Source organism: Notolabrus celidotus, chromosome 2, assembly GCF_009762535.1.
Source record: "Notolabrus celidotus isolate fNotCel1 chromosome 2, fNotCel1.pri, whole genome shotgun sequence".
NCBI classification, from domain to species: Eukaryota; Metazoa; Chordata; class Actinopteri; order Labriformes; family Labridae; genus Notolabrus; species Notolabrus celidotus.
In genome coordinates, this window is record NC_048273.1 from 29384171 (window position 1) to 29403195 (window position 19025).

The window sequence follows — 19025 nt, forward strand, 5'->3', positions numbered from 1 at the left end:
CTTTTACCAACCTATAGTCGAAAAACAAAAGACTCTTCATTTCATAAATGGAGAAAATCCACAAATTTTCAATAAAGAAAGAAGCTGAAAAACGAATGTTGACATTTTTTTTTGCCTTAAATACAGATGAATATTTAATTGAACTGACTCATCAGGATTAAATTAAATTATGTAGCTTTCATGAATATATACTCACAGTCTTGTTTGTGTAAAAAAAAAAACTCACCGTCCTTCCCTATCACAGAAAAATTAAATGCAAAGCAGTTTAGATAAGAATACAGAATTTACTAAAAACATAATACGAATCATTTAAGCTTGTTTAAAAATGTAACCTGCAGATTTTCTGAAAAGTTTTCCTCTAATCATTACTCTGAGATGATTTACCAATGTAAGTAGAAGGGGTTAAAATTGCTGGAGTAGGTTGTTAGTGAGTAATAGTCATCAACTGGGGCTGACATCATATCATGTAGTCTGCAGTAAATTTTTGAAATCTCAGAACAAAGATTACACTGCTTAACCCTCACTTAGGATTCAGTCTTTTTGGGTAAAACCAACTTAAAGCTACTGTTAGGAAATTTCAGTTTGTGTAGATTTTGGCGCCCCCTGCAGGTACAAATATGCATCTCATCAGATAACTAATCCTGTCTTGTGCATGCCGAGGGAGCAATTTATTTCAACTATCTCATCCTGTCGTCTTTTAATTGCAAATGTGTCACTCATTGTGATTTTTTGCTGTGAAAATGCAAACAAAGACTATTACTTCAATCATCAAGTCTGACACCGTCCTCGCAGCAGTCTCAGGCATTTTAAATTGAAATATCGACATTGTCAGTCATGTTGCTGATGGTCTTCTCTGCTTTTCTAGGTCAAACAGAGACAGTGGTTTAATTTGAGGCTGTTTCACAAGCAGCTAAAAACTCCTCCCAAGGGCTTGTAAAGAAAAAACTATGATGATCAGAGACTCCTATGTGGGACGTTAGCTGAACTACAAAATACTGAACTATTAACTCTCCTACTACTTTCTATTTCTTTCAGTATCTTTTTTTATTTGACTCAAGATGAACTAAACTGCCAGACATCAGCATTTATATGAGACTGAATAAAAGTCTACGGGTCTTTGGTGCAGCCCTGACGATGACTAAGCAGTGTGTGTTTGTTTGTGTAGTATGTCCTTGAAAGGCTACATGTCCTGTTTCATGTGGCTGATGGACCGTTAACGGAATACCGTACCCATCACAGCAATTCCCCACTGAGACAGATAGCTGGTACGTGAGTAGGAATGTGTGTGTTGGATCACGACTATGTGTGCGTCCGTGAATTTGTGTGCATGTGTGTGTGTGTGTGCCACCATCAGTCTTGCTACCAGTTTGGGCTGCCAATGTAATCACCATGAGAAAGACTCTTGAAACGAACTCTCTAACCTTCACAACCCTGTCATCCCCCACCCTGGCAACTACTGGGTACCACACACACGCACATCCCCAAAAGCTGCAATTTGTTGCCTTCTTTAAATCCAAAATAATAATCACTAAAAATTACATCCATGCCTTGAACAACTATTCAAGTGAGACACTAATTTCTAGCTTTAACTGCTATAAAGTTCTGTTTCAGATAAAAATAGCAATTTCCAACCCACCAACCCAGGTAGCTTTTTTTGTTGTGATACTCTTGTGGTGGGAAGCTAAAGCTGTTAAGTTTTACAGCCGTATCCCAACATGCCAACCATTAAAATGTGGTGAGTTACAAAAGTTATTCGTTTACTTCAGACAAAAAATGAAAAGGGACACTAGGCCATATCCACAACTAAAACAGCTTATGTCAATAACCATTAGCCATCAAGCCAAAAACAAACATTAGCAAACCTCTTCTAAGCTAACATCACTGTCATCTCACACTACTGTTAGCTATTAAACTTGTTCCCTATAAAAACATATATCTGTAAACTATTGGACATCTTCATCCTCTGTCATCTCCTTTGCTTACACAGAACTGTTATCTTTTTATGTTTTCTTTTTAAGTTATATTTTCAGGCTTTTGTGCCTTTATGATAGGACAGCAGAAGAGAGATAGGTAACGTGGGGGGAAGAGAGTGGGGGAAGACATGTAGGACATGGTCGCGGCCGGGAGTTGAACCGGCGACCTCTGCGAATAGGACTATAGCCTCTGTATGTGGGGCACTTAGACCACTAGGCCACCAGCGCCCCCAAAACTGTCATCTTTACATCTTTACCCTCTGTAACCTCTTCCAAGCTAAAATAACTGTAAGCTAGCTAATAGTATATCTAAGATAATTGTTAGCTTGCTAATATCACGGTTTACTAACACTGTTCCTATTGAAACATACAGTATATTACTATCAAACTGTAGTGTTAGCAATCAAGTATTTCCTTGTTATATCTGCTAGAAAGTGGTTGTATGCTAATATTATCTGTCCTTAAGTAGCTAATAAAATCTGTAGTTTTACTTCGTAGCCCAGTGACCCTGAAGATTTTCCCTGCTTGTATACATTTTTTCATTTATTAAATGTAGGAAAAACAGAATACAATATTTGAAATGAATATGATTCTGTATATAATACAATTAATATGATGTAAGGTTCATTTCTCACTACTGAAAGAGATTAAAGATCAATTTTAGGCTTAATAAAACCCCAACACTGTAGTAATACTGTAGCTACTGTAGCTAGTAATGTGGCAGTACTGAGAGCTTGATACTGTAGTAGCCAGGTATTGAGAGAAAAATCAACTCCAACTCCAAAAACTTGCATTTTTACTTCTGTCTGAGTTCTTTTTAAAATATGTACATGAGTCATCGAAGTCTACACGCATCAGACCAACCTTTCTCCTTGCTTGGTGTTTTATCCAAGTAAAACAAAAGGAATGTAAAACACACCTTTCTACGACGTCCTGGCCACTCCAGCATGTGTGCTGCTCAACCTCCATCTCACTCTCACAGAGCATCTCTGGCAGCTCTGAGAAAAACCACTGGTACCGCTGGATCGAGCCTTCAAACTCCCTGAAAGAGAAAGCTGTGAGTGCACAGTTGAATGCTCTCGTTGTTGTTATTTAGAGCAGGAACAATGTACCATATGTTTGTGTTTGTTCCAATTTAGACTTGTCAGCTTCAATTCCCTTTGAAATTCCCTCTGACAGACTCCAGTAAGTCACTGAAAGCACCAAGGAACAGGGGAAAGGGCCAGGCACTGTCATAATGACTGCTTTATAAAAACCTTACATACATGTTGTTTTTATGTTAGTTTTCTGATCCTATGTTTTATATTTTGATTTGAAAGGCGCATCTTTAAGAAATGGATCCATCCTAACTGAGCCTTGACACAAAAAGCAAGAGGATTTTTTATTTGAATGAAGGAGTACATCAACATACCAGTCAAATACTTTGCCATGTGTTAGCCTCACAGACTTGCATTGGCTTCTCTGCAAATAAAATCAAATTCAAGGCAGAGAGTGGCCAGTGTTTGTTTGTGTTTATCTGTTGGCTTGCATTGCCCTAGTTTAAAGGGACAGCTGGAGCCATGTGGATGTGTGGTTTGTTTTCAAATAGAAAGGAACATCCAGCTATATGGAGGCAATGCCAGCCACTTTTACTCTCTAAGACTTTTTTAGGCAAGAAAAAACTGTTCAATATATTCTATTTGAGTACGTGAAAAACACAGAATTGAACTCTGAACTTGGAAAATCTGCATTCAGTTTTTGTGCCACAAAGAAGAGGAGTTATTTACATCAGATTCTAAAGACTGACACGCTCGTATTTCCAAATCTATTATCTTAAACCACTTCATCTCCGTGAGCGACTGTTCAGTATTGTCCCTGTTGATTTGTTTTGGTTTGTTTTAATAGCTTTTTGGTATCTGATCATCACTTTAAATGAGAAAAATCTCAAGGATTTTCAAGACTTAAATGAAGATTTTTCAATAGATTAATCTATAAATAAAGATATCTTTGTTTCCTTGGCACAAAACGGAAATAAACAATAAGACAATACATAAACATTAATAACAACATCACTGTAGGAATTGGCTGTTGGACTAATTTCTTTATGCCTCAGCATTTTACTATCATGCATCACGTATTCAAACAAAGCCACATCTACAGCAGGGAAGTTTACAGATTTATTTTTTAACATTGTAAAACACATTGTTCTGACCACCCTTAAGAAAATCGAAGTTTCAAACTAACTATGTTTCTATGGACTTGTATCTGGTGTAAGGCCAATAAATTGACAAAATGGACTGAATGACTTCTGGTTAACAACATTTGTTGACATTAAGTGGCAATTAGATAGCTGCTGTTTCTGGTCAAGGAGAATGACTTCCTTGTTGGTAATTCAAAGTACAGCTGATGTGTCAGGATTTACCTTGACAGTTTTTTCAGGCTGCGACTCTTGTCTCCTTTGGAGCCTTTCAGGACAAATGACCTGGTAGGAAATGTAAACAATATTAGATTTTCTTCTGCCATGAATGAAAGTTAAATTAAAAAGGACAAAAATTAGCATCTGCTTTGTCTCTTCCCAGATGTAATTGAAGCCTTGAGATCTCAAACTTTTCTCTTGATGCTTGTTTGTAACTCACCTTCGAGACTGTGGCTGAAGACGCCGCTGAGCAGCTGGTCCCGCTGAGGGAGTGGATGTGACATGTGACCTTTCTGATGTCATTGATGTAGCAGGGCTCACAGAAGATGTTAGATGTGAGGTGGTGGGATTTGCACTTGACACCACAGGAGCAGCTGCCTGGGGTCCACACACCTTCTCCACCTACAGAAGACATAAGATGTGATTTAATTAAGATAAATGATGTGGCTGCTTCTCAGAGGTGAAGTACATGGAGTATATACTATAATAACCACACAGCATCAGATTACCTCAAAGGTTTCATACAGGATGTTGACCAAAGTCAGATTTAAGTGGATATTGTTGCAGCATTTTTACACAAAGTATAATGACCTTGGCATTATACATAGAGACAGGATGGATCTCTTTAGTTTTCTGTTCAGTGAGTTCAGTCAGGTTTGAGTTATCACTTGGAGAGACATTATGTTGATGTTTCAACCATCCATGGGAAAGCTGGTGTGACTTATATACTTGCTAGTTATCCAGTTGTCATAGTTCTCAGTTGCATGTCATAGTAAATGTATTTTTTTGAGTAATTTAATTTGTGTGATTCCTACACAGACCAAAAATATGAAAACACATTAACATAAAGATGATATATAAAGCCTCCACTTTTACATTCAAACATCTTTGTACAAAGTATCATCAGAGATGCATTTTGTTCAATGTTTTGTAGGCAGAGGCGATACAGCTCCAGCATTGGAGGGTTGTTCTCCAACTGAAGTTCTGTAAGTTTATGCAACTGACTCACTGTAAACCTGAACAAGTTGAAATTACTCAAAATGTTTGCCGTAACTGATTACATAAGAGCTTTTAAGTAGCGGAAATCCAATTTCTGAGTATAACTGAAATTATGAAATACGATTTCAGTTTACTCAATTGTTTTCTTTCTTTTTTTTAATTTTCAAGTTTCCCCAACTCAAATTTATTTGTTACATTTTTTTCAAATTCATACATACTAGATGAAACTGAGAACATGTCATGATTTGGTTAATTTGTTTTTTTCCTTGTTTCATGTCTTGTTTCCTCCCCGTGTTTATTCTGTATTAGTTATCCATTGTCTCTCTTGAGTGTTTAATGATCCATGTCTCTTCATGTGTTTTCTTATTCTAGTCTTGTGTTTACTGTTTTATTTTGTAATTTTGAATTCTTGTGTCTCCAGTTTAGTTTTACGTCATGCCCTTGTGTGTTTCCCTCCTTTTTTGATCACCCTCATTAGTTTCACCTGTGTCCTATGTTCACACCTGTGTTGATTACTCTGTGTATTTAGTTCCTCTGTTTCCCCTGTCCCCTGTTGGATCATTGTTCGTATTCCCTGTACCTGTTTGGCATTGTCTTTCCTCATTACTTGCCGCTTCGTGAAGCACAGCCATTGTGATTTTTCAAGTGTGGACATGGATATTAACTCAATAAAATTGATCCACAAATAATCAAAACAACCTTAGATGTTCGGATAACTCAATAACTAATCGTTGGTTCAACTAAATAGCTGGTTTTGAGTACTGTACCCTTAATGGCTATGAGTTAGAAGCACTGTTTGGGTTTACAGTATGGGGTAGCTGAGAAGCATGTCGTGTATGCCTTTGAAATCTTGTAGTTTACAAGTTGTTGTGGCAATAATTATGCAAAATAAAGTAGATCAGCCTCACTTATATTTTTTACTATGTCTCACATACAGGCTGTGCCATTACACAAAACAGAGTGTCTCTTTGAAAATAAATTTCGGTTCTGAAAAAGCTGCTTTAACAAGGAGGTTTAAGGTTTAGTTTGTGACTGTCATGAATGGACTCCACAATAAACTATTACAGACTTTCCCTCTCCATCCACCTCATCATATACGTGGATGGAATTTGGTGCCTTCAGGATGTGCCGGCAGCAGAGGTTGGAGATGCTGACAGCTCATTTCAGTCATCTCAACCACAAATACAAAACTTAAGTAAACTGTACAGAGCTGCTAGACTTTGTGGGGTTTTGCGCTTGAATATGATCAGCACAATTTGCTCTGTGAATTACACCTTGAGACGGAGCAGATAGAGCGGGCATATGATGCGCCAATCTTAGTACTACTAGTCGCTGCGAATCATTTTATGTAAATACCCCCCTTAGACTTGAGCCTGCTAGATATCCCACTCTCTGCCCAGGCCAGGAATAACTTACACAGACATTCTTACAGACTCTGCATAACTCATACATGTCCATCAAAGTTCCTATAAAAACATCCAATATGCATTTTAATCTTAGACACTATAAATCCAAGCTCCTCAGTCAGAGAAGCGACTGACTGTGTTGTGTGAATCTTACAAATTCAAAACTGTCCCTGTTTTGTTGCTGTAAAACAAAACAACCCAGCTAACATCTAATTTCACGGAGCATGTCACACAACAATGGTTGTTAAAATCTATTTTCCCAGCAGCAGACGTGTTTTCAGAAAATATTGCTGTCTCAAAATTCATGTTGCAATCATCTATTAACTTTAAATGCTGCCCAGAGCACATAAACACTATCGAGGGATTAGGGGTTAGCCTTTAATGATGTGTCTAATGAATAAGAAGCTTCATCAAATATCCCATGAAGTGGTATTTTCTTATTAGCCACAATTAGCGGTGCAATTATGCTTGTGTGTGTTTGTTTACCTCTCAGGAATCTACTCTACTAAGTCCACAATGTTCCCTCAAAGTTGGATGGCTACTCTATTCCTTCCTCCAACAGTGTGTGCATGCATGCATGCGTTTGTGTGTCGTCTGTTTGTCCAGAGATTAGCCACAGAAACTTTCTCATCACTCAGAACCAAGCTGCATTCTGGGTATCCGTTGTCCCGCCAACCACAGTCTTTGTCTGGCACTGGATCTGTATTCACACTCACATACACACTCACACACAAACACACACAGACAGAGACTGAGGGGAACCCCAGATTCCCTGAAGAATGAGGCTGTTTTTAGCCCATCTAGGTACAAGGCTTTTTGTGAGGAGGATCCAACTGCCAGGCTGAAAGAAAACCCACGGCCCTTCCTCTCTCTGTGTCCAAAATTTAAATGACTTTATTATTTGGGCATATGAGTGCGGATGGTTTAGCAATGTGTTCCCTTTATTCTATTTTACAGAGGCACATTGAGGGGTAACAATCGTTTGAGAGGACTTTAATGAGAAGACTTGCATAAACATCCTGAATCCAAAGTGAATGTTTTAGAAATAGAAAGCAAGACACTTCATACATTGTTCCCCCTTTCAATCATCCTCTCTTCTTACCGTGGCTGTAATGCGTGGACCGTGCAGCTGAGCGTGCAGTATAGCATCGTTTACATGGTTTCGGACTGCTAACATAGCGAGCTCCATGCTGTTGTGGTTGCTGCTGGTGGCTAAAGTCGCAGCTAACCGTTGGAGCAAAACCACCAGACTCCCCCAGGGGGCGCCAAGCTCTGATACACCAACCTAGAAAGAGAGGACAGAGAAAAGAAGAGAAAAGGGTAGAGGAGGAGGAGGAGGAAGGTGGAGCAAATGTGGAAAAGAAGGAAAGGGAAGAAGAGACTTAATTACCATGTTTCCTAAAAGCTGGTTCATTGAGTTTCCTGTGCTACACAAATCATACTTTAAAACCATTTAATCAGTGAGGAATTGATCATGATGTATCTTTAAAACAAGTTGAATAAATGAAAACGATGAAGACAAATTGCAGTTTTATCTCATGACAGCGTTGCCAGGACCACACTCCATAAACCGAGCCGCCTTCTGTCACAGCGAGGCTCGTCTTTCCCATCAGTCTGTTTCTTCTTGACTTGATGTGTGTGTGTTTTTCTTCTTTCTCTCCACTGTAGTGCATAAACATGATGGCACTTGTATTCTCATCACACTTCCTTTGCTTCCAAGAAACTCTCAAGCGGGATGAACTGTGCTATCTTCCAGTTTTGTGCCATAAAGAAGTCTCTCTATTGTGGGCGCCTCTAAAGCTGTCCAGCAAATTATGAAGCAGGCCAGTAAAGTGCATGGACGACACTGCCAATTCTCTTGGCACAGCTCTCGTGTATGTCAGTCTAAATCTTAATGTGCGAATGGTTCGTTGATGATAAAATTCTGTGAATGGCTGATAACTACTTTTTGTATATTTGCCTCTCCAGACACAAAAGGAGACAAATAATCTCCATGCGTTTAAATAGTATCAGCCACAATACACACACTCACAGCCTGAAAAGAATACAACTAGACCAACATTTGCTAATTCCCGCAGATTTTTTACATTTGTGATGAGATTGCATGGACTTGAGAGGAGCACAATCATTTCTGATGAATCTAAAACACTTCTGGAATGGCAGAAGGTTTGAGGGAGAAACAATTCGAGAGGTTTTGGGTAACACACTTAGTTTTGTTATTGAAGCTCTTATCTCTTAGTCAATCCGGTAATGTTTTTATTACAGCCAATGTGAGGAGTTTTTAAGTGGTCGTAAAACAGATTTAAATCGTGATGCCCCTTTATGACCAACAAAACCAACCAGACAATCAGCACCAGGACTGAAACATTTTATATTACAGTTTTAAATGACTGTAACAGCTGCGGGAGGGAAGGTGTCACATAAGATGATTGAGAGCACAAGCTTTTTCAACTCCCAAATATTCACAATGAGTGATACTTATGATGGTTAAGAGAAGCAAGATGAGATTTGTTTGTTAGAAAATACTGCCTTTGCAAGTACAGGATACAATCAGCAAAAAGATCGGATGTACATCTTTTTCCAAAGGAAGCGCCAAATTTGTCATAATCTGAAATAGGGATAGGCATTTAAAGCCAAAATACTATTTGATAATCATTGGCATCTATTGGTCAATTATTCGAATAATCTCCCCCCCCCCCCCCCACACACACACACACACACACTCCACACACTCCACACACAGACATGTCCCATTAACAGCCTGTGTGACTGTCGCTGTAACCAGCAGCAGGACGAGGTGCTGCTAGTAGCGGGCACTGACAGCGTCTGTCTCGATCTTTATGTCGGTGTTTCAGTGACGTGGCGTGGCGTGTATGTTTACATTTTACAGCCATGCTCAGTCTCTGGAAATACATGTGGAGTAGTGTGAGATTCAGAAACTACGGTGGCCCTGAAGTGCAAATCACAACGGCAAATCAGAAATCACAACGGCAAATCAGAAAACACTACGGCACCAGAAGAAGTAGGTACACTCAGTCCAATCAGCGACGAGTCATGTCCCCGGAGGGTACCTTCTTCTTCCAGTTTGGTTAATGCAGTTGTGTTTTTTGATTTGCCGTTGTGTTTTCTGTTTTGCCGTTGTGTTTTTTGATTTGCCGTTGTGTTTTTTGATTTGCCGTTGTGTTTTCTGTTTTGCCGTTGTGTTTTTTGATTTGCCGTTGTGTTTTTTGATTTGCCGTTGTGTTTTTTGATTTGCCGTTGTGTTTTCTGTTTTGCCGTTGTGTTTTCTGATTGGCTGTAGTGTTTTCTGATATGAAGTTGTGATTTGCACTTCAGGGCCACCGTAAGAAGCGGAGAAAATCGCAGCGACTGTTGCTAATGTTTTCTTCTTCTTTTGCTATTTAATGCAGTTAGCAAACATCTTTAAGACGCTCTGTAGCCACCGTCTGGCGGGAATACTGTATTACAACCAGGCACTGGTAAAAACAATGAAAAATTTTACTTTTAAAATCAGAAAATATTCAAAGTAACTCTTCGATTTTTTAAGTGAACAAATATTTCAATTTTCGAAAATTCGAAAGATCATTGCCCATCCCTAATCTGAAAGCACTTAACAGAAACCTCAAAGTTTCTGTTTGTGTACAAATAAAATGGAAAATAATTAAATTGGCGGGGCCTCATGGGGACAGTCAAAAAAAAGCCACCATGATGTCTTCCACTGGTATTTGAACTCCTGTTTTGAAGACAAGAGGTTGGCCCTTTTTTTGCCAGTGTCATCTTGGTTTTCAGAATGTAAAATCCTAGAGCACTTATACATTGTGAAAATATACTCCATCCCAAGTTTGCTGTGGTAACATGTCAGCCACATGCAGCTACTAAGGGGCCAACCTCAGAAGTCGAAAAATGAAGCCAATGTGGAAGTGCAAAAAAAATGCAGTTTCTCAAGTGTCCACTAGAGGCTGGTTGCAAAAGCCAATGAAGCCACATTAACACAGTGTTATACAGCCAGTTTCTACTGCAGCATTAGGCATGTTTACAGCCCGGAACAAAACACTGTATACGTCTTGGTAGCTTATTCCCTCTTGTTCTTTTATTCATAGACACTGTAGGGGAAGTGATTTGTTTTTATTACTCATCCACTTTCATTATAATAGGTCTGAGAGCTGTGCATAGATTTGCATAATTAGGGGGCACGGGTGACTTGAGTGACAGGTGGGTGTGCTGGAGCAGTTTCCAGGAGGCTAAAGGCCCGCCTCAACTCCACCTCTTTGCCTGTTGCTAGGTTAGGTTGAGTCAGAATTTCTAGTATGGTGATCACTGTCTTGGCTTTTGGCTTCATAGCACCTCCTAAAAAGTCAGTGGGTGATGTCACTGAGATAGAGTCCATGGTTTATACAGTCATATGGTAGCCAAACCCTGAAGCTCACCTTGCTTCATAGTTGATTGAACAATACAAGGGACCATCATTTTCCAAATGATTAAATAGCTATGATGATAAAAACTTGAGATTAACAATGAGAAGATAAATCGGTAAGGAAGGCTTATAAATCACTTCAGAGGTAGGGTCCTTTTTCATCATACAATCCAACCACTTTTGTAACCAGTGTAGTCACCCCCTGCTGGTCATTAGAAAGAATGCAAGCTTGTGTATTGCCTTAGTTTTTGCAAACAAGTGGCGACAATCTCTTCTTCCAGTCTATGACTTAAACCTACGGTGCAAAATTGTTATCTGCCTTCTGTTGCAGTGAAAGTAAGTGCGAAAACAGTCAAGATGTATGACCTCTCCGACAATGAGAGATATGCTAATGTATATTCATATCAGTCCTCGTAAGTGAAGTATTCCTTTTTTCCTGAAATCCTGTAAATGTTAAACTTCTTTTTCATCTGAAGCATCAGAAACTTTTTTTGGGCTTTTATGAAGATTTCAGGCCAACTTGTTCTTGCCCACATCTTTGAAGTAGGTAAACCAATCTGTGCAGCTGTAATAGAAACATACTGTAGACACAGTTTAAAAGATGCAACAACAGTAAATGTAATAGTATTGAAACACTTACCAGACATCCCCTCATAATGTTGACACACAGTCCTGTACATGGCCGTATCAGTGTCAGCCCTCTGCAGTGGGAACAGTACTGCATCCTCACTAAGCCCCGCCCACACTCTCTGGATAGCGTCACCTTCTCTGTCACATTCACGACCTCTCCAGCCAGTCTCAGCAGCTGGCTCAGCGCTCGGCCCGGCCCAAGTGCCCCAGCCAAGCTACTGACCAAGAGACGAGGGTGTGGTCCGAACGGGCTCACATCCTGCCTCGTCATTTTCAGGCAGTCGTCTTGATTGGTGGGAAGGGTGGAATGGGACTGGGGTGACATGTGGCCAATCCCAGGGTTGAGCAAACGGCGGTAGACCAATGGGAACAGGTCGTTGTAGAATCGACGAACAGTGTGTTCAAGTGAGGAATTAGAGTCTCCAGAAAGGTGGCGTTTGATGCCGTTGAATAGGTGGAGCACAAGGGGGCGACAGTCTGACGCCAGAGCAGAGTAGGCGCTGTCAAACAGAGTGCTGGTCAGGTTATATGTGAAGGACACGAGCGACTCAAAGGTCTCTGAAACAAGAGAGAAGACAGAAAAACAAAACTATTGTACCATGTTCACCAGTGCCAAACATTGTTCACAATATGTCATGACTTTTACTCAAAGGTAAATAAGCAAGACCGCTAAAAGTAAGCTAACCTTTGCATGAATATAAAAAGCTTGTGTGCCAAATATCTCATGATTTTGCCCTCACTAAACTTGATACCTCAATGCTGTTTAGAGTTGTTCCGATTACTACACCATTATCAGAAAATATCTAATATGATCTAAAATGCAGAATCAAAAACCAGTCACCAATCAAGTACAATAGTTTAGCCCCTTAAAATGTCAACTTAATTATTTTTGTTCTTCTATATTTGTTTACACAACAATCATAGACATAATCGCTGCCACTAGCAACTTCTGTCTTAGAGCAGCAAAGAAAAATAGTGCCCTGCTAGCAAAAACCGTTACATTAGCCATAGCCAGCATGATGCGAGCCACCATATGTGAAGGTTAATTCAAACTCAAAATAATGTAAAAAGCCAAAACATTATAGAATAGAGAGTAGTTTGTGTCTTTCCTAGGTTTTCCATAAATATTGTCATAATTTCATCATCGGAATTTTTTTTGGACCACGATAATCATGATGTGAAAATCTGATACCGTGGAAGCCCTAATGTGAGTGTTATTTTGACTTGTGAGGTCACATACCTTTTTTGTGACTGAAGTGAAAATTGTCAAAAAGTTAAACTCAGATCTAATTCTAAATGGCACTACATGCACTTGTTGGACTCCACATTTTCAGTCTGGACCAAAGTGCCATCCTTAAAGCCAGGCAGATTTAGTAGCTAAAAAGAAACACCATTGCAAAACACGAGCAATGGAAGTCATGTGAGACACAGCAAAAAAAACTTGAACTGTTTAATCAGAAACTCAGTAACTGTTCAAATCTGAAACCATCCCACACACAGAGCCGGGCTTTCTAAGTATTTAATCACTTCTTTTCAAAATCAGTTTTAATAACATTTCACTTATTTTGTTTTTTAGTGTTTGGGGTAAAACCAAGCGGCAACCTCCGGTCTAAAAATATGAGTCCAATGCGGAAGTGCTAAAAACTGCAGTTCATCGAGGATCCGCTTGAGGTTGGTTCCGGAAGTACCGGAAACCACATACACACCAATTCAAAAAAGACGATCTTTACAGCAGAAATAAACATGTTTACAGCCTGGTACAAAAGACGAGTGTAGTCTGGATAGCTCATTTCTCGATCGGCACACACTGTACGGGGGGTGAATTTTTTACTAACACGGCAATTTCAGCACAGCTGACTTGACTGACAGGAGGAAACACTGTAGCTGTTGGCTAGGAGGCTCAAAGCCTGCCTCTTTACGTCACAATTGCTCAACAGCAGCAATATGGCTCCCACTGACGATTGGCCTCAAAACAGCGCTTCAGAAACAGATGGGTGACGCCACCGATACTACGTCCGTTTATTATACAGTCTATGAGTAAAACACTATACTGTACTGTTCTGATTGGCAAAAGTTGTAATATCTGTTTAATTTAAATGGATATATAGTTATATTAATGAGATTTGTGAGATCAGTTTATGTAAAACATTTTCCAGTTTTAAACAGGAAATAGCGGACACAGATATCATTCTCATATGTATATGTGTCACTAACCTTGGACTGACTTTATCCTGATGCTCTGAGCCAAAATAGCAACAACTTAATTCATCCCTGAGCTCGTTTTCACTCTCCTGTCATCCGCAGTCAGGTGATAATGAGAGGCCCGATCTAAGGAGCCTCTGTGTTTCCTACACCTGACACGCTCTAATAAAGTGGACGGCACTATTAACAGAGGCTGTGACAGACAGAGCGTGGGTCTATGTTTGAAACTTGCCAAGTAGAGAGGGTGATGTCAATCTGATGGCATTCTGGCGCACACAAATACACACAGACACACACATTCACTCACACACACATACACACACACACACACACACACACACACACACACACACACACACACACACACACACACACACACACACACACACATTGAAACACAGAGACATAAAGCATGAAAGAGAGAAAAGGTGGAAGTCTTTTTAAGACTTTCATTCAGTTATTTAGTCATTCCATGAAAGTCCAAACAGCTTTGTTTTTCACTGTCACATCAACGGCCACCTGACCTGAACTCATGATCTTCACATGAGTTTATATCACAGAATCATGCACATAATTTTCATTTCATTTTTGTGTAATCCTGTTTGAATTAGGTTATAGACAGACAAAGATGTTGTCCGTAGTGCATACTTTGTTGAAATCAAATTTGGCATTTGTATAAAAATGTTGTTCTGTTATAAAACTGGAAGAAACAGCTTTAATTATAAATATTGCAAAAGTTTTTGAGTGAAACAAAACCAAAAAGGATTTTCCCAGGTTACTATTGACACATATTACACTTAAATTATTTTCATTATATTTATCTCAATTACTTAAAAAAATGTATTTTTAAGCGCTTGCAGCTAGAACTAATTTTAAAGTTTTAAAAGCCAATTAAAAAGTTAAAATTTGAATTTGAATTCACTAAAAATTATAAATCATTATCTCTCTCCAGGGTAAGTTTGCACACTTGTTGCATGTTTTCTCTTGTAGCTGTGTTTGTTTAAACTCACTGTGAGTGTGACACAACCACATGAAGTAAAGTTACACTGATAGCACTCAGGGGATGAGGAGGCAGCAGCAGCAGCAGCTGGGCTCTGTTTCCTTACGTACCAAGTGAGAACGACTCACTCTCATATGTTTGCATACCCACGTCCCGGCAATAGCAACACAAATACAGACGGCATCAAGTGACACGGAAAAGACCACACAGGGGTCATGTGATTAGCTCTTTAGCCTCTGTGATTGGATGACAGCTGGGACATGGTTGGAGAGGGCACAGGGGGTCTTACAGTGCCGGGGAGAAACACATGCAAGCATGCAGACACATATTGACACACACACACACACACACACACACACACACAAACACACACACACGCACACACACGTAATCCACAGGGTGTAAATAGAGCCTGACTACAACCGCGTGGGGCATGTCTCTGTTTCTCCTGAGGGTTTTAATCCCTGTGCTCCAGAGAGAGGATCCACTGAGATTCAGCTCAGCTGTTGAGCGCTGCTGTCATGCAAAAAGTAATTAATTAAAGAGTCGGATCATCCAAAATACAATGCAGCATATTTTCTCTCTGGCAATTAGAAACATTTTGCTGTGCAGGTATTCTGTTTAATTTAATCATTCAATTTTACGCTCTAATTAAATCATTTCCTTTTCATTTGGATGAACTCATTTTATAGTTCTTAGCACAACTGGAGGAAACTAACCTTTGTCTGTGTTTGCACTACAAGAACGTGATATGATTGTAGTTGTTTGAGGGACTTTTAAACACCAACTCGAGAGCTGATCTGTTCAAAATGAGACACATCTAGATACCACTACATCTTTGAACATCTTGTAACTTCTTAATATGCAAGCAAGAACAAATGTACAGTCAGGAAAGTTGAAAATACAATACATCTCAGTTCAAATTTTCTTTTAGGAATGAAATATCGCAAAAAGTGACTTATCTGTAGTTTTTATTGATGTATGTGGTGCTCCTTCAAAATGCTGATTTATAGCAATTTAGCATTTCAGCCACTGGCAGTGCTAATGCAAATGATAAAGAAGTCCTTGTTGGATTCTAGTCTTTTGGGGACTTCCAGATCATAAATTACAAATATTTCAAAGAGTTTGGCATACTATTTCTGAAAACCATCAATCTAATATTCCCTACCCAAAAGAAATAAATGTCCAAAGGTCTATGGTCACACATATTACAAGTGGTATTTGTACCATTTCCACAGTGAGAGGAAAAAACAAAATTTCTCGCCCAACAAAACTCTTCTCCTCGCTCTCTCAAGCTCACGTGTCTTTTTCCTCCATTCATCCCGAAGCTTCAAGTAGCACCGTACAAACCTCATTCACCTCAGAGTACTGTATACACCTTTGTCTGCACTGTACCGGTCAAACAGGCCTTTATGTTCACTGTGCTGCCTGGAAATACTCACAGATAGATTTGTGATAGGATTAGCTGATCCTGGTGAGGGCTTTCAAGAGTTTAATGAAGGGTATCGAGGCTAATTCAAGTGCAATTTGTAATTGCTGTCTTCCCTAGATGGCTCTCCCTTTTTTTTTTTTTTATCTCTCAGCCGTATGTTTCTGCATGTGCCGACATCTTTTCTTTTGATAAGGAGATCTTCAATTCTCAGTTGGACTCAGTAAAAACAAAGGTTTGCTAATGTTGAAATGTCTCAGTCGTACCGAGGTAGAAGTAGTTTTATTTAAAGATGACTCATTTTTCATGATTCAGGTGATTCAGCTCTTTTCATGTGTAGATCATATTGTTCAGACCTTTAAATTTCAAGTAAATGCAGCTGATTTCAGACTTGTCTCCTCTTTCTTGCAGCAGTTTTGGCCTTGTTCAGCTTGTCTTTCTTTAAGGGTGTTTTGCATTAATTTTACCCATGGATGAGCTAGCCGTCCACTGGGTATCAACAGCAGCTGAAACTAAGTCTAAGTGCATTCAGACGGAGCAGGGGAGGAGAGAGACAGACACACAGAAAAAAGAGAAAACAGGGAGGTACATGTTTGCCATGTCTGTCTGCCGGGTTTCATCAGCTCAGGCCCTCTCATAATCTCTGCACACATTCATGCACACAAACACACACACACCAGCTCTTTTTATCTCACACACATGCTCACACAGACGGGTGAATAGCGTTGAGAGACAAGTGGACAAGCAGAGTATTCTTCCTCCTATTCAGAGCAGGCCGTTAGAGACCGGCTGTTGCCCACAGCAACAACACTTTGCTGCGGATACGTACTGAATGTAAACATTCTCCGTCCTTCGCTCTCGTTGGTCACGAACAAAACCTGATTATGGCAGCGACAGAGACAGACGGACAGAGAAAGAGAGCGGAGAGTTGTAACAAAGTTTTCCGCCGCTCCCTCTGAGAGTTTGCTCTCTCAAAGACTCAATCGGACATCAGTTGTTTGTTTGGCTAGCCACTACGGCGCCTCACAAAATAAACTGGCCTCACACCACCGTCCTGACACAAACTAGCTATTTCTTGACGAGCACACAAAGTGGGAATGACAGGAGGGCTACAGGCACTTGACAGATCTGTTAAAACAGCAAAATCACTGCTGCTATTAAAGTCACTTTGATTTACGTCCTCAAATCGCCCACTTCAGTTACTTGTGCTTGCTAATCATATCAAACACAAATAGAAAGTTATTATCTATGTTAAATTTGGACCGAAACTCATGCTTAATTTCCAATATTTCTCCATTGGGGTACCAATGTTGGAAATTCCTCCAATTCAGCCTAAAACAAAGCATCAGGCATCCACAAGTATGCCAGTCAATGAACTGATTTGTTATGTTGATCATTTTAGCTGGCCAAAATGTCACACGTAATTACATCTCCAGCCTACATAGCAATAAAACATGCTATGGCAAAATCCTCAATACAATATTGATCAATGCCATACAGCCTCCAAGGTCCAATTAATTTAACGTGATGTCACACACATATGGAACCGCCCCCCTGGTGGGGAAGAAAGGCTTCCTACGGCTACACGTTATGAAGAAATTAGTGGACTCTGCTGCCAACAACGAGTCTAAAAACTTGAACACTTAAAAGTGCCTGAAAGTCATTGTCACACTGGATGCGCCAACTGACGAGGAGGCGAGCCTGTGCTTTGAAGAATCTCAACTAAGAAAGAGAATCCTGAGAGTAGGAGATTGTGGATTGTTGCTTCAAGATGCTCTGCTGTCCCTGTTGAGGGAATAAAACAATGGCAGCGATCAAAGTTCACACGACTTTGAGCGAACACTTCATACTTTGTAAGTTGAAGTGAACACTGAATTCTTTAAATGAATGTAGGTTTTGTCAATGTATCACTCCTTCTGACACAGTTGGTTTTCATGGACCAATGTACACAACTCCAGTGGTAACTTGTGAGTACCACTAGCAAACCAGCTAAAGGTAGCTTAGTAATAACGTAGCTGTTTTCACAACTGGACACTTTTATCCTGACATTCTTGTGATTAAGTGGTCTTAGATAAGTTGAGGAAAAGGTTAGTATTCAGTGCTTGTCAGTGTACAGGGAAGATTCTTGTCTAGATGCGTAGATACCTACGTAATGATCTGGCAAGGACTTAGCGGTTTTATGCTACTTAAGGGTTACGAGTGCCCAGAACATTAAGTTTCTATTCATGCCTCTGTTTTTCTGTGCTTGTATCATGCTGAAGAGATGGCACAATTAACATTCTTCACCCATGCTTCAGCTCCACAGTGTCCAATGGAGAAAGTAATTTTTTGCCTCCAGCCTGCACAGGTCACGTGACTGAAAACTATGAATTGGTACCAAAAAGGGTAAAATGTTATGAGGGCATCTCTAAAAAAAAAAGAAGAAAAAGTAGAGCTGCAATTTCTAATCCAAGTAGACTTCTTTATGTTACTTGTTTCACATTTGCAACAATTCTAAGAAAATATTGAGTATATTTTTCGGTGTTCTTGCTTCATAGAGATTTGTTTAAGGTTGATTGAGCAATACCAGGTTTCACA

The 19025-nt window shown here is 39.7% G+C and overlaps 1 protein-coding gene across 1 annotated transcript in view; it reads right to left on the bottom strand.

Moving 5' to 3' along the window:
- LOC117826168 (glypican-5-like) overlaps positions 1 to 19025 on the bottom strand; it is a 76586-nt gene that overhangs the window by 51711 nt on the left and 5850 nt on the right. Inside the window, exons 3-7 of the mRNA XM_034702056.1 lie at positions 11828 to 12375; positions 7876 to 8058; positions 4589 to 4770; positions 4375 to 4434; positions 2893 to 3015 (exon numbers count right to left, since the gene is read on the bottom strand). Of these exons, the coding sequence (XP_034557947.1) occupies positions 2893 to 3015; positions 4375 to 4434; positions 4589 to 4770; positions 7876 to 8058; positions 11828 to 12375 (1096 nt within the window). The remainder of the gene's footprint in view (positions 1 to 2892; positions 3016 to 4374; positions 4435 to 4588; positions 4771 to 7875; positions 8059 to 11827; positions 12376 to 19025) is intronic.